This window comes from Salvia hispanica, chromosome 1 (genome assembly GCF_023119035.1).
Source record: "Salvia hispanica cultivar TCC Black 2014 chromosome 1, UniMelb_Shisp_WGS_1.0, whole genome shotgun sequence".
Classification (NCBI taxonomy): domain Eukaryota; kingdom Viridiplantae; phylum Streptophyta; class Magnoliopsida; order Lamiales; family Lamiaceae; genus Salvia; species Salvia hispanica.
In genome coordinates, this window is record NC_062965.1 from 6,178,629 (window position 1) to 6,194,127 (window position 15,499).

The 15,499-nt window shown below is 36.6% G+C and overlaps 2 protein-coding genes across 2 annotated transcripts; one reads left to right on the forward strand and one right to left on the reverse strand.

Moving 5' to 3' along the window:
* The first annotated feature begins 1,952 nt into the window (after positions 1-1,952).
* LOC125202018 (DNA damage-repair/toleration protein DRT100-like) lies at positions 1,953-3,350 on the forward strand. The gene has a single exon (XM_048100329.1). The coding sequence runs from the start codon at positions 2,055-2,057 to the stop codon at positions 3,156-3,158; it is 1,104 nt and encodes a 367-aa protein (XP_047956286.1). The 5' UTR covers positions 1,953-2,054; the 3' UTR covers positions 3,159-3,350.
* A 1,881-nt stretch (positions 3,351-5,231) lies between these two features.
* Positions 5,232-7,289, reverse strand: LOC125185935 (protein gamma response 1-like). Its single transcript, XM_048082292.1, has 2 exons — positions 6,206-7,289; positions 5,232-5,935 (listed from the first exon to the last, which is right to left on the reverse strand). The coding sequence occupies exons 1-2, from the start codon at positions 7,287-7,289 to the stop codon at positions 5,307-5,309; spliced, it is 1,713 nt and encodes a 570-aa protein (XP_047938249.1). The 3' UTR covers positions 5,232-5,306.
* Positions 7,290-15,499: the final 8,210 nt, after the last annotated feature.

Below are 15,499 nucleotides of genomic sequence, written 5' to 3' on the forward strand. Positions count from 1 at the left end.
GTAGGCTAATAATATCATATCATCTTAAACGCTATATATATAGATGTGTTTTGACCTCTCTGAGATCCCAAAAAGTGGACAAATTCATTTACTTGAATCTTAAGAAGAACGCATACAAAGATTAGTAGTATATAACTACAAAAAGATTACTTGAATCCCACCTTAATTTTATTAGGTAGTAGTAATATTTTTGTTAATCTCTCAGTTAAATTTAAATATTTATAAATTTTGAAAAAAATAATTACAAAAATTCCAATATTCCAATATTCCTAAATTACATAATCTAAATTTAAACTTAAATTTAGAACATACTACTATAGTAGTATATAATAGTATAAGTACTCCCCTCATTCCATAGTAATGGAGTTATTTTTTCATTTTAGTATGTTCTATAGTAGTGGAGTAATTTCTCATTTTAGTAAAAGTCAACACATTTTTTCTCACTTGTTTTACTCTCTCTTACTTTATTATCTCTTCATCTCTCTACATTTTTCATTTTCTACTTTATTCTTCCTTTACTTAACTCATTTAACATAATTTTTTTTAAATCGTGTCTGAAAAGAAACGTCTTCACTACCGCAGAACGTAGGGAGTATCAACTAATATAAAAAAAACACATGGAATTAACTAAGGTTTAGGATATTAAACCAATTATTAAGGCTTATTTTAATCCAAAAGCGTAGCATGCATTTACACCTCCCAATTACGCGCGCACTCTCTCTCACACACACAAAATCGGAAAAGCAAAGAAAATGAACTAAAAAAATATACTACTCCAGGTTATCGCTATGAAGGCCGCAGTGTCAAACGACCGTGAATCAACCTAGTAGCCCAACTATTATCCCTCCCTCAACTCGAGGGAAATAGCGGTTGCCTTGCCTCCCTCTCAACGGTCTTGCAATGGGGCCTACGGTCCATCCCAATGGAAGCTTCACTCTCGTAAATGTTTTAATATCTTACTCCCTCCGTTCCATAGTAATGGAGGCGTTTCTTTTCGGCACGAAGATTAAAAAAATTGTGTTAGGTAAGTTAAGTAAAGGGAGAATAAAGTGGAAAATGAAAAAGGTAGAGAGATAAAGAGAGAAAAAAGTAAGAGAGAGTGAAATAGGTGTGGAAAAATGTGTTGACTTTTACTAAAAAAGGAAATGACTCTATTACTATAGAACGTACCAAAATGAGAAAATGACTCTATTACTATGGAACGGAGGAAGTACTACGTTGCTAAAATAATAAATACTTCCTCTAGTCGTCTCATAGTTTTAAGAAATTGTTTAACTTTGATAAAGAAAAAGTGAGGGAAAAAGGTACGTATGAAATATATCCTATTTTTATATATTACTAGTAGGTTTATAATAATTATGAGTGAAATAAGTTGATAAAATATGAGATGTACTCCCTCTGTTCCATAGTAGTAAAGTTACTTTTTGTCATTTTGGAACATTCCATATAGTAGTAAAGTCATTTCCCTTGTTAGTAAAAGTAAACATATTTCTTCCCACTTATTTTACTCTCTCGTTCTTTATTCTTTCTTCATCTCTCTTCCTTTTTTAATCTCCGTGTCGAAAAGAAAAGCATCTACTACTATGAAACGAAAGGAGTACTTAATAAAAATTAGAAATAAAATAATTAATAAAAAATATAAAATGAGACAATTAATAAACCATACTTATTTTTGAAGTCATTATGATTTATGCATGTGAAATTCTACATTACGCAAAAATAAGAGTAATGTTGTGAATTCTACATTACAAAGGCAGTAGTATTAAATATTGGTAACACATTTTAAGCAGTAGTACAGAGGTAGCTGATGCACATCACGTGCATTGTCATACCCTTATTTATATCAATAAACTACCCCCTCACCAATGTCTGCTTCCTTTATCAATCGTAATTCTCACATCTTCCCAGGGGCATTTTCGTCCCACCACCCTCTTATATATCCTTCTGCCATATCACCCATAATTCCTCACCTCCAAACTCTCCGTCTCTCTGTAACACACACACACACACATTCTCCCGCTCCTCTGAGATCAAACACACCGACATTGTCAGGAATGACGTCGAACGTCTCGCTCGCCGCCGTAGCAGCGGTGCTCCTAGCTCTAACCGCGGCAGCGAGCGCTTGCACACCGGCTGACCGGGAAGCCCTGCTCTCCTTCAAATCCGCCCTAGACGAGCGCTATTTAGGCATTTTCAAGTCGTGGTCGGGCAACGACTGCTGCACCAACTGGTACGGCGTCAGCTGCGACCCCGAATCCAACCGCGTCGCCGACATCGTCCTCCGCGGCGAATCCGAGGATCCTATCTTCGAGAAGGCCGGCCGCTCCGGCTACATGTCCGGCTCCATCTCCCCCTCCCTCTGCCGCCTCGACCGCCTCACCACCCTCATCCTCGCCGACTGGAAGGACATCTCCGGCCCCATCCCCCCCTGCATCACCTCCCTCCCCAATTTGCGCATCCTCGACCTAATCGGCAACAAAATCACCGGCCAAATCCCTACCGACATCGGAAAACTCCGTCGCCTCACCGTCCTCAACGTCGCCGACAATCAAATCTCCGGTGCTCTCCCCTCCTCAATTGTCGATCTAAACAGCTTAATGCACTTGGATCTCAGCAACAACAAGCTCTCCGGCGATATCCCCTCCGACATCGGAAAATTATCGATGATGAGCCGCGCTCTCCTCAGCCGAAACCACCTTACCGGTTCGATCCCGGCCTCCCTGGCCGGTATTTACAGACTCGCCGATTTAGATTTGTCAATGAACCAGATCTCCGGTTCGATCCCGGCTCAGCTCGGTTCAATGCCGGTTCTCTCCACTTTAAACCTGGATGGGAATCTATTAACCGGACCGATCCCGGCCGGTTTACTTTCCAACTCGGGTTTAAACATTGTGAATTTGAGCCGGAACGGTTTGGAGGGAAACCTACCCGATGTGTTCGGCCCGAAAACTTATTTTACCGCCATTGATTTGTCTTACAATAATTTGAGAGGCACAATTCCGAAATCGTTGTCGTCGGCGAAGTACATCGGCCACTTGGATCTGAGCCACAACCACCTCTGCGGCCCGATCCCGAACGGCTCGCCGTTTGATCATCTAGAAGCTTCCTCCTTCGCCAACAACGATTGTTTGTGTGGAATGCCGTTGCGCACTTGTTAATTAAATTCGAATACTAACTACATATATATGAGTAATTAAATGCACTTGATTTAGTGCATTGGTTGATGTTGAATTATGTACTATTGCACTTAATTTTGTGTATTGTTGTAATGTGTTCAAGAAAAAGGCCACACCACGTTAAATTGTGTGTGCGTGACAGCTTTATGAAAAGAATTCATTATATTAAAGTCATCATAGATTTTGTTATGCTCCTATTAGTAGTATGATAGTATCATTGTCTTTTTGAAAGTTTAGGATTTGAGGAGTATGCAATCATACATTTCTTTGCTATTATCAGTTCATTAGTGGGCGCTTTTTCGCATGGGAGATTATTGAGTCACGTTCACGTAGGGAGATTATTTTCTCGAAATTATAATATTATGCCTCCATAGATAGAAAGATTGTATCTTTTCAACATAGGTTAATTTACTTTTCACTTTTAGTGAAACCAATATGTATGAACACAAATCCAACGAGATGATAAGCTTTGTCGGTCACGCTTCAAACAGAATTTAATGCCACCTTCCAACGAGTTTAATCGGATATCTCAGACTAACTGAAATGCAATGCCCGATTCAGGTGGTGTTAGGGGATCGATTGACCTAGCCGATAGCCAATGAGAGCCGCAAAACTCTGTTAAAATTTGGATTGTAGTCGGATTGCATGAGTTCTGCTTTCTCAATCCGTCTTAAAGCCAAAGCTTGTTAAAGGCACACAACGTTCATATGATTTGAAATTTTGAGAAAGTGCAATAATGAAGAAGCTCATTATAATATGTTGGTACAGTGGTTGTAAATAGTAATTGTGTGTAAATTGTGAAAACATAATTTACCTCACACATTATTATTCAAGACTGTGGGAGAGGTTGGAACTGTGGTTTCTCATCATAAAGATAAACATCGAGTAAAATAGCAGTACAGAGGCAGTATTAAATTGCAAGGCATTAAATTGTGAGCATAATAGTAGTAATTAATATTGGAATGAAACAAACGTCAAGATCAGTTTTGCAGTGGCAGGGCACATGGATGTCACAAACCCATGTGACCAACATCAATTATAATATTGTGGGGCTTATCCAGCAATTTCCTACTAAATTCATGCAAATAACCTATTCATTCAACCATACTGCTTCAATTCAATATTAATAAGTTGGAAACCTACAACATTAACACATTATAATAAAGCCTAAGTACCTATCCGCCCATACAAGACAAATAATAAGACATTATTGTAAGTTAGTATCATCATCATCGGTTAACTTTAACCAATATCCTCATTATTGTTTTTTATAATATCCTCGACACAGCTTGTAGGTTTGTGCAAATCTAAGAACCCCACTATTAAAATAACACTTGTGAGGTTTTAGTTAGAAGGTACTTTCATATTTGGTTGGGAAAAGAATTATCAAATTTTAAATTTATAGTAGGAGTATAACTTTAGCTAACACATGTTTTACTTTTCGGTAACTATTGCTTTAACTGAAAATCATTAAGATTCTAATTTTTTTGAACGGCTAAAATTTGTTGTGAGCGACAAAATGGAATAGCATCTTCATTTTCAGTTTTTAATTTATACTCATTCACATTTAAATTAATAATGAAATAGTATAGTGTATTAATTCTTGTTTTGTTTCTATTTCATATTAGATGTGGGTATTATTCTGATAATTTCACGCATGGTAAAAAATACTTATGCTAAAGTTACTTCATAATGTAATCCCATTGTCCCACTACAAGCGAGGCGTTTGTTTTCGGCCGTTGTTTTGCGAAGATGATAATAAATAGTTAGAGTGAAGATAAAGTAAAGTAAGAAAGAGAATAATATAGAAGAGAGTCGTATATACATGATTCTCTACTTACTTTACTTTCTCTTCATTCTAACTATTAATAACTATCATTTATGCAAAACTACGTCCGAATTGAAGCGCCTCACTTGTAGTGATTAGGTGATGTATATGCCAGGCAAACCAAGACATGATAACAGATCATTTAAATGCTAGTTTTTGCAAACATATAATATACACAGTTCTCATTTGATGGCCACTGCTCTCAGTTCAAGCAAAAATATGGCAAGACATTAAGCTACTCCCAACTCCCTACTTGTTATTCATACTGTATGTCAATTGAATATATGATTAAACTCAATAATCTACATTTCCGAATCAAATCCAATATTCCAAAATCCTTCAGGAGTCGAAGGAGGAGCGTACCTGTATCGATGCCTAGATACCCCTTCGTGATGTTCACAGCGCCTGGGGGTTTCACCAGCACCAGGAAGAACAGCATCATAGAATTTCTTGCACTGTTTGCATTCAAAACCTTTCAGGTTTTCGCGGTCAGATTTCTTTCGTACTGGTTCTACGTACTTAAAACCTGATGTTACAGCCTTATTTGACTTAGCATCAGCTTTAACGTCCTGTGTTTGATCATCAGAGTCATCAATAACCACACTGGATTTAGTAGAATCTGGACAAACCACCTTCACCGCCTTCCGTAAATTATCTCTAACATTCTTCAGAGGCGTATCGAGGAAATCGTCATGCGGATCAGGTCCCACACGGCTCTGATGGGACCTTGTGTTCCTCCAATGAGAATGCGGGCGTTTCATACCAGCTGAAGGACAGGGTTTTGAACTACTCGGGTGCTTTGTAAGCGAGGCAGGACCGGTCCTCTGAACCAGTACAGCCTCCTTTTTGTCCTCTAACACTTCTTGCTCACCCACTGGTTTCATAATATCAGAGGTGGAATCAGAATCTTTTAAAATATGTTTGTCAATATCTGAAGAAGATGTGAAATGAAAATGAGAAGGTTCATGCTGAATGGACATATAATGCCAACCACATTTGTGTGCAAAGTTTATGTTCAAAAGAAAAAAAAGGCTTGAAAGTATAGGATGCTAACAGATGCAGATTTTGCTAGCTATAAATGTAGTGTGGTGGAGTGTACGATGTATATTTCCCAGACAATGATCAAGTTATACTCATGCACACAGTAATCAAGCTGAAAATATGAAATGTGATGAAAAAAATACAAAAATATAGAGCTTACCATATGATGGCACTGCCATCTTATTGTGTCTCATTACTTCATTTTCACCTTCAAGAGGAGGCATAGTTTCTTCACTAATGTTGAATTTTTTGTGGAGACAACTGTTCCGAGACTTCAGATTCTTACGGGAAACAGTAGCATCTCCCATTTTCCTCTTTTCAGAACGCTTTTCAGAATCTCTTGCTTCAACCTGTTGCAAAAACTTCGCATGCAGCTCCATCCCTTCAGAAGTCTCCATTGTTCTCTTGGAGAGACAATGCTGAAGCTTATCAACCCTGCCTTCTAAGCCTCTCTGTTTATCCAGAAGCCTTTTTTTCTTCATCTGAAGCCCTTCCAACGGTTGCCCTCTCTCGACTATTTCAAGATTAGAAGAATCATTTTGCCGGAGTAACTGATCTTGCACTTTTCTAACCTTATCGAGTTCAGCAGTCTTTATTCCAAGTTCCTTTTGCAGTTCATCAGCACGATTAACCAAGCACGTTACTTTTGATGCAAGAAGCCTATTCTCCTTCTCTTTGTTATTAAATACTTGTTCATTATCCATTATTTCTGCAGCTAGAGTTTCAACCTTCCTAAGCAAATTTCCTTGCAATTCCTTCCCCTTTTCAACTTCTTCGGTCTTCTCTCTGAGTTCCAACAGCAGCTCATTACTTCTACTCTCCTTTTCTTCAAGTTTACGGTTGAGTTTATCTGTTTCCTCTTCATACTCATTCAATTTATCTTCTTTCTGCAGAATCAAAGAGGATTTCATTTGATTTTCTTTCTGAAGCTTCTCAATCTGGAGTAGCAGGCCTTTTTCCTTTTCTATGTATGCATCTTCTGCAGCTTCCCTCGCTTCCGAATATTTCATCTCAAGACTATGAGTATCCAGTTGAAACTTGGGAAACAGTTGACTACAGAAGATGTATTCTATCTGAGATATTCTATCATCAGTTTCCTGTATACTAACTTTGGTTTCCTGCATCTTATCTTTGGTTTCCTGTATCATAGCAACCATAAAGGTACTGAGCCCAGAAACATACTTCTTATCAGAATAAAAAGCAGGATGCCTTAGGTTGGGAGACTTTTGCAGATGGCCTTCCATTTTCAGCACAAGTGAGAATAAACTGGCTACCTATGATAACAACTACAAGTATGAGTTCCTTTCTCAGGCATGAATACTGATATAGCTTGAATCCAAAACAAGAGAAGGTAATTCTACATATATAGAAGACAAGTGCAGCAACATATTTAGCTGTTCTTATCCTATAAATACATGTATAATCTAGTGTTTTTCTCATTCATTTCTCCTTATCACTTTCCCAGTCAAATTGAGTGCATTACAAAGCTTCTAACAAAATACATCACAAAATCAAGCAATTCGACATCATATTTGAATATCACATAAATCTCATTATACCAATTTTCAGATCCATAAATTCTAATTCATGACAGGTCAGAAAACTTGCAGATCTAATTAGAAAATCTAACAAAGAGTGGAGTGAGAGGGCGGTGAAGAAGAAGTTAACCTGAGAACAACTAGAGTTGTTGAGTTGAGGCTGAGAAGAGAGCGGCGAGCACAATTCCACGGCGGGGAGCTGAAGTTCTGGTCGGTCGTCTGAGATTAAAGAAGAAAAGGAGGTTGAAGCGAGGATTCTTGTGGCAGATTGGTGAGTTTTGCCAGAAAATTCGAATTCCAGAATGAGGGAGAAACAAGTGATCTGGCTTTGGCGGGTAATTATTTGTGAGTATTTGAATACTTTCCCATTTTGTAGTGTTATTTATTAAGTGGCCAGATTATTAGTATTGCCGTTGGGAATAAAGGGCCAGATTTTGTTTAATTGTTGAAAATGTTTGGAAAGAAGGTTAAAAGTTTTTGGAAAATTATTGTCTTCAAATTTCAAAATTTTCCTTGATTTTTGTTCATAAATTATTTAATTATTGATTTATTTTTATTACACCGCCAATCAAGATTTTGACACTAACATGACCTCCGATGTTAAAAACGGCGCCACATCATAAGAAGCCAGACAATTAGGGGTGGGTCGATACAATATATCGTATAGAAAACGTTGTATCGTGTTTCGTTTTGAAAATATCGATATGAAAGAATTTCATATCGTTATCGTATCGAAAGTTTCGATATATCGAACTTTCGATATGGATAATATCAATATCGTTATCGTATCGAATACCTGTATATAGAAAAATATAATTTCAAAACTGAAAAATAACACAAAAATTAATAAAACTTCAATACAATAAAATAAATAGTGTTCTTATTAGGGTTTCATATATATATTTTCTAAATATATGAATGAATTAAATGAATTTATATATATTTATAATTTTAAACTTCAATATGTATTGAATTTCAATATGTTTCGATATATACGATATATATCGTATATTCGATATAAAACGATATATCGAAAATAACGATATGTATCATATATTCGATATAAAACGATATATCGCGATATAAGGAAATTCATATCGTTATCGTATCGAAAACTTACGATACGATACCGTATCGTATCGAAAATTACGATATATCAAAAATTTGATAATTTTTCGATATTTTTCAATACGATACGAGCGATATATCATTTTTTTGGTATTTTTCCCCAGCCCTACAGACAATATTGTATGAAACTAAATTAAATAATTTGTTTGATGGAATTATTCCCTTTCTTCTTGTTTTTTTATTTTCTTGCCTAAAAAGTTACTCCATAAACTTTGGGGAAAGTTTGATTTTTCCCACAAACTATAAACGTTGCGCCTAAAGTCACAAACTTTATCGGATCGTGCAAAATTCCCAAACTATCCGACCTGACGACATATTTCTGTTAAAAACTTATCCCACGTGGCATGCCGGAGGCGTGAAATTGGTCAAAAATAATATAAACTTTCACAAAAATTTGGTATATCTCACCACCTTTAAAAGTAGCCTTAAAAATCATCAACTTTTCAGATCGTGCGAATTTCCCACTCTAAAGTTACCGACATAAATTTTGCATACGTGGAATGCCAACATTAATTTTAGAGCATCCATATCATCATCAATTTTATATCCCCCAGAAGCTCTGACCATTGCACGTAGGTTTTTTGGCATCCATGTAGGCAAAATTTATGCCAGAAACTTTAGTGTGGGAAATCCGCACAATTTGAAAAGTTGGTGATTTTTAAGACTACTTTTAAAGGTGGTGGGATATAACAAATTTTGTGATAGGCAGTCATAAGTTTGGTGTAACCAATTATTTTAATCTGCTGTTAAGAGTTCTACCCTACCTTGGTGGGGTATGGTGGAGTAACTTTAACGACGGGGGAAAGGAGTACAAGAAGGTAATGGACGAGATCAAAATCACCGCAAGGTGGTTAGACCAGGTGGCGGCCCACTTCTTCAAAGCTCGACGAAGAGATCGTGTCTGTCGCCACTCCCTCCCATTCATATGCTGATGCTGAATCCATCCTGTCCGATTCCTATGCTGATGCTGAATTCATAAACTTTCACAAAAATTTGGTATATCTCACCACCTTTAAAAGTAGCCTTAAAAATCATCAACTTTTCAGATCGTGCGAATTTCCCATTCTAAAGTTACCGACATAAATTTTGCATACGTGGAATGCCAACATTAATTTTAAAGCATCCATGTCATCATCAATTTTACATCCCCCAGAAGCTCTGACCATTGCACGTAGGTTTTTTGGCATCCATGTAGGCAAAATTTATGCCAGAAACTTTAGTGTGGGAAATCCGCACAATTTGAAAAGTTGGTGATTTTTAAGACTACTTTTAAAGGTGGTGGGATATACCAAATTTTTGTGATAGGCAGTCGTAAGTTTGGTGTAAGCAATTATTTTAATCTGTTGTTAAGAGTTCTACCCTACCTTGGTGGGGTATGGTGGAGTAACTTTAACAATGGGGGAAAGGAGTACAAGAAGGTAATGGACGAGATCAAAACCACCGCAAGGTGGCTAGACCAGGTGGCGGCCCTCTTCTTCAAAGTGCTCGACGAAGAGATCGTGTCTGTCGCCACTCCCTCCCATTCATATGCTGATGCTGAATCCATCCTGTCCGATTCCTATGCTGATGTTGAATCCAGTTTGTCTGATTCCGATGAAGCCAGTTCCTCCGATACCCCTGTTGTCGGAGACGAAATGGTTTAGGCACTCCGGAGCTGAAGCCGGTCACGCTGGTCCCCTCTTCTGACATGGTGTAGCCATTCTTCTGCGTATTTTGGGTATGCTTAGGGTTTCGAATTTGTTTATGGATTATGAAAATCTAATTAAGTAATGAGCTAAACAGAGTCATTTTTCAAGAACAATAGCTAAAATTGTAAGACTTCTAGTTAATTTGTAAGACTTTGGACGACTTTGATGGTATTTTGTTAGGTTTCTAATTAGGAGTATTAATTATAGTATTTTGTTGTGTTTCAAATTAATTAGTGTTAATTATTATTTTGTTGATGTTTTATTACTAATCTACTCCGTCACCAAATCAATAGTTCAAAAGTTCTATTTTCAATCTAATTTTCTAAGTGGACTGTTTTATTTTCGGTGGGCCCGGCATCACAAATTATTACTCTCTATTTTCGTAAAAGAAAATACTGCTAGTGCTAGTAACTTGTTTGACGGAAAAAATACTACTCCGAGTGCAAATTTTATGGCATTGACACCCTACTGATATTGTAGACAAAGTTATACATGATCGACCACTCTGCAAATAATACGACTCAGGAATTTAGAGTCGGATGCGATGAGCGATATTGAAAAATAAAATATGAGTGAAAACTCAAACAATATACTATATAACATAAGTAAAAATATACTAGCAAGTTATGAAAATTTATTGGCACAATAAATCATATTCTTATTTGGAAAATATAAAATCGAGTTATGTATACTAACTGTAATTCTTAACAAAGATTGAATAAATTCTGAGAGTTTATTAATCACATTGGAATACTCTAATGCATGCGAGATCAATATTATTTTTTATTGCATAGTACTATATTTTCAAGATATGGAAAATAAAGGTGGAAATCAAATCTTGTACTATATCGAATAGTATTCTAAAAAATTATATTTAATTTTATCAATTAAGTAAATACCCAAAAAAGTAAATATCAATATTGTACACAAAGTTATACCTAACACTCTACCAATATGGATAAGTTGAAGGATAATAATTTATTTAGGGGCTTCTTGGTATGATGGAATGAAATGTGATTCCTACTTTCATTCTATTCATTTGCTTGGTGTGATGCAATGAACGAGTGAATGTATGAAAATGCAAAGAAAATCCAAAGAAATTGACATTTCATTACTATCTTCATTCCATTCCAACCTCCATTCCATTTCACTCTAATTACATTCCATCATACCAAGCATGCCCTTAGAGAATAATCAATTCAATATTGTCACTAGAACTAAACATCCACTTGGGTCATTTCAATAAGGCTCATAACTTAACAAAGGGAGAATGATTGTATTATGGTTATAATCAAAACAATGTTGTTATAGTAAAATAAGTTATTTTCTTTCCAATCGGCGGGCCGTCTTCATCCTGTCTTGGTCGAACCTCGGGATAACGACAGAGTAGCCGGCTGAGTTGTAGAGTAGAGTGATGTTGACGCCTTGGTAGCTTATAGGAATTGGTGGCGGATCTAGGATATTTCATTTGGGGATTCAAATAATATTTTAAAAATTATATTTACTTTTATCAATTTAGTAAGCATAAAGCTAATTTAAAATACGAAAAACAATAAACATGTCCAGAATATACATAGATGCCCCATTGTTTGTATTGAGAATATTGTGAAGATATATATGATATATGATTAGGGATGTCAATTGGGATAATCCGCTCGGGTTCGGGCCAATCCACTCGGGTTGTCGGGTTATTTGGATGCGGGTTGTTCGGGCTGTGAATTTTTCGGGTTATAAATTTTCGGCCCTAACCCTAAATCTTCGGGTTTCGAGCTAACCCACGGGCTATTCGGATCAATAGTAATCTTATATGTTACTTTCTGTCCAATCCAATATTCTAAATTATTAAAATGTAGATTGTCGCAAAATAGTAAAGTATTATCAAAGTCAAGAGAAAGAAAATAATAGCAATTGAAAATTGAAACAAAATAGATAAACATATCGTTTAATTAATAGCAACATAAATCTAACTACAACTAAATGAAAAACATGCATTTCATATAACCCTAACATTCAATTTAAGAGAGAAGACATAATTACCATATATCGTTTAATTAATAGCACACATGAATCTGACTACAATTAAATGAAAATCATGCATTTCATATAACCCTAACATTCAATTTAAGAGAGAAGACATAATTACCATATATTTTTCGTATCAAATGTTGTACTATATTTAATATTGATATTACCAAATATACTTCATATAAGTGTATAACCCAAAATTTTAATTATATTTTTATATTAAATGCTCAACTCGTGTGCTAACCCGCAACCCACCCAGGCCAGCCCGTATAACCCGCCGACCCGAATGGGTTAGCCCGTGTAGCCCGCTTCTGAATATGGGTTACGATTTTCCGGCCCTAACCCTATGATTTTACCAGGTAACTCGGGTCGACCCGTGGATTTCGGGCTAGATTGACATCCTATATATGATTGAAGATCGCAGTTTAGACTGTGTGCACAGAAAAGAATAACAAGTTTCCTAGGTCCAGCAAATCCACTAGATCACAAGGTCTAGGAGCTCACTGGTCGTTGGAAAATCTCGGTCGTCGGACACACAGAATACTTCCTCAAAAACCCTCAACCACTTATACTAAAAATTAGCACAGGGAAGTAGGGATCGATCCCACAGAGACGGATGCGTAATTTAAATATGCTCAAGGATTTGGAAATTATTTTTGGTTTGGCTGTTGCCACGCATTTTTTTTTTGGGTTGAGGAAATTAGACTAAACTTGGAATTGAAATCTGCTACGCTAACAGCTAGATCTAGGCAGAACAGAAATCATGCATGTAAACTGAAATCGAGACAATCACTAGATCTAAGAAACTATTCTAAATTACCTAGACCTGGGAAATAAACTGACGGTGGGGACCATGGTTGAAAAAGCAGAGTACGGACGAAAAGCTGGGAAAACAACTAACTAAAGTACTAACTAACAGCGACATCATCTTCTTCAAATCAAATTGCATCAAAACTCAGCAGAAACAGGCGTGAAGCGTAATCGGAAAACGAGCAGACTGGAATTAAACAATTTAGCGAAAAACAATTAGGGACTAAACAGATCTACGGCTACTAGACGAAGTAAAACAGAAGGAAATAGAAAACTCAAAAATCCATGCACAACTTGAATCCCCTGTTCGGATCCAACCTCGAATACTAAATTCACTCCGGATCCAAGCATCCGACACAAACTCCGGCCAAAAATAAATCCATAGCTTCAGATTCAACAAAGAACCTCCGATCAACAACAACAACACAGATCTACAGCTAGGGATGTCAATCGGGCCGGCCCTGCTCGGGTTGCAGGTTAATCGGAGTGGGTTAATCGGGTTGTGATTTTTTCGGGTTATAAAAGTTCAACCCTAACCCTAAAAGATCGGGTTTCGGGCTAGCCAACAGGTTAGTCGGGTTACTACCGATAAGATTAACATGCGATCAAACCAATAAATAATGATGAAAATTAGTTATATTCATAAAGTGTAAAATATTTAATTATGATAAATTTGAGATATATGCTCAAACTCAATTATAAGCATGATCAATACTAATTTTTGAGATATTTCGAAAAATTTTAATGCATATTTTAGGAATTTAAATATTTTTTAAAGTGAATTTGAAGTTTTTAATTATTTATTAACTATTATATTAATAAAAATTCAATATATTGAAAGTAATTTTTTTAAGTTATCTTTACTCTAAAATTAATCAATGAAGTGTCGAATTAGAAGTAAAAGAATAGAATAATATAAACTTTATCGGGTTTTTGGGCTAGTCCATCCGGTTTTCGGGTCTGGCCCTAACGGGCCGCGGCTTAATCAGGTGCGGGCTAATCGGGTTTTAATTTTATCGGGCTAGAAATTTCCAGCCCTAATTTGACGGGCTATTCGGGTCAGCCCATGGGTTGCGGGCTACATTGACATCCCTATCTACAGCCAAATTCCCCAGATCAAGCACAAAATTAACCAAAACAGAGATTAACATGCAGCTGCCGAAATTAAAACTTCAAACAAAACAGAATCAACGTAGATCAACACGAGATAAACACCATCATGACAGAAACTAAACGAATGCATAGATAATCAGTAACAGCAACAATCCAATCGACTTCTAAAACGCGAAGTTCGAACGAGATAAAGTACAAAAACAGAATGAAAGTAGATTGTTCCTTCGCCCTCACGCGGACGGTGTTACGACTGACTTTCTCGGAAGATGAGACCCTTCAAACCCTAGACTACGCCAGAACTCCCATTTCTCAAGTGTGTGTGTTGTGTCTGAGCTAAGAGTGAGAATGTCTATCTGGCGTGTGCTGCATGCTCCTTATTTATAGGCGTTGAAGTGGGGTCCAGCGAGGTATAGATAGTCTTTGTTGCCCTCAGCTATTGACTCCCTTCTTCTAGCCATTCCTTTCCCTTCACCTCTGCTCATTTTCCTTCATTTCCTTCGCTAGTCCGTTTCCTCTGGCTTCTCCTGGATCTAGCGATTCTGTCACACACCTGGCTTAAAAACTGTGTTAGACCCAGTAAAATATAGCGTTTTTCACCACTTAACCGATGCATCAAATTAGCCTTATCAATGAATTGAATGAAGGAAATCTAGTTAAGGTGTATTTATTGGGAGATTGCACATTGGCTATAATCTATTTGTAGAAAATGTGCTTAAATCCGACCGAGTTGAATGCATCAAAGTCAACTTGAAAGATATAGAAAACCAATTAATAGTAGAGTGGTTATTGCTCGTGATCTTTGATCACGAGTTCAAGTTTACCTTGGTGTGACCGATTATATACGAATTTGAGGTCCATGAAAATAGAGGTAGTTGAGTTATTTTTTCAAATATGTAGTTGTTGCAGGTAGAATTGAGGCGGCAAAAGAAAATGGAGTAGAAGAAAAAAAAATTGGATTATGATAAAGGTAAATTTTGATACTCGTATAATTTTCCAAATCAAGCATTCATTTATTATTTGACGTTGGATAGAGAATATCACATGCCACATAACATAGAGATAGAGTTCCGACAGTCCATCAAATCAATTTAAACTACATGCAAGTAGTGTCTCACCTTCTGGTATAGTAACGCCTATCTTTGTTGAATAATT

Coding starts and splice junctions, on each gene's coding strand:
- LOC125185935 (XM_048082292.1), bottom strand. CDS start 7,289: ATGGAAGGCCATCTGCAAAAGTCTCCCAACCTAAGGCATCCTGCTTTT. Junction 5,936..6,205: donor GATGGCAGTGCCATCATATG/GTAAGCTCTATA, acceptor CATCTTCTTCAG/ATATTGACAAACATATTTTA.
- LOC125202018 (XM_048100329.1), top strand. CDS start 2,055: ATGACGTCGAACGTCTCGCTCGCCGCCGTAGCAGCGGTGCTCCTAGCT.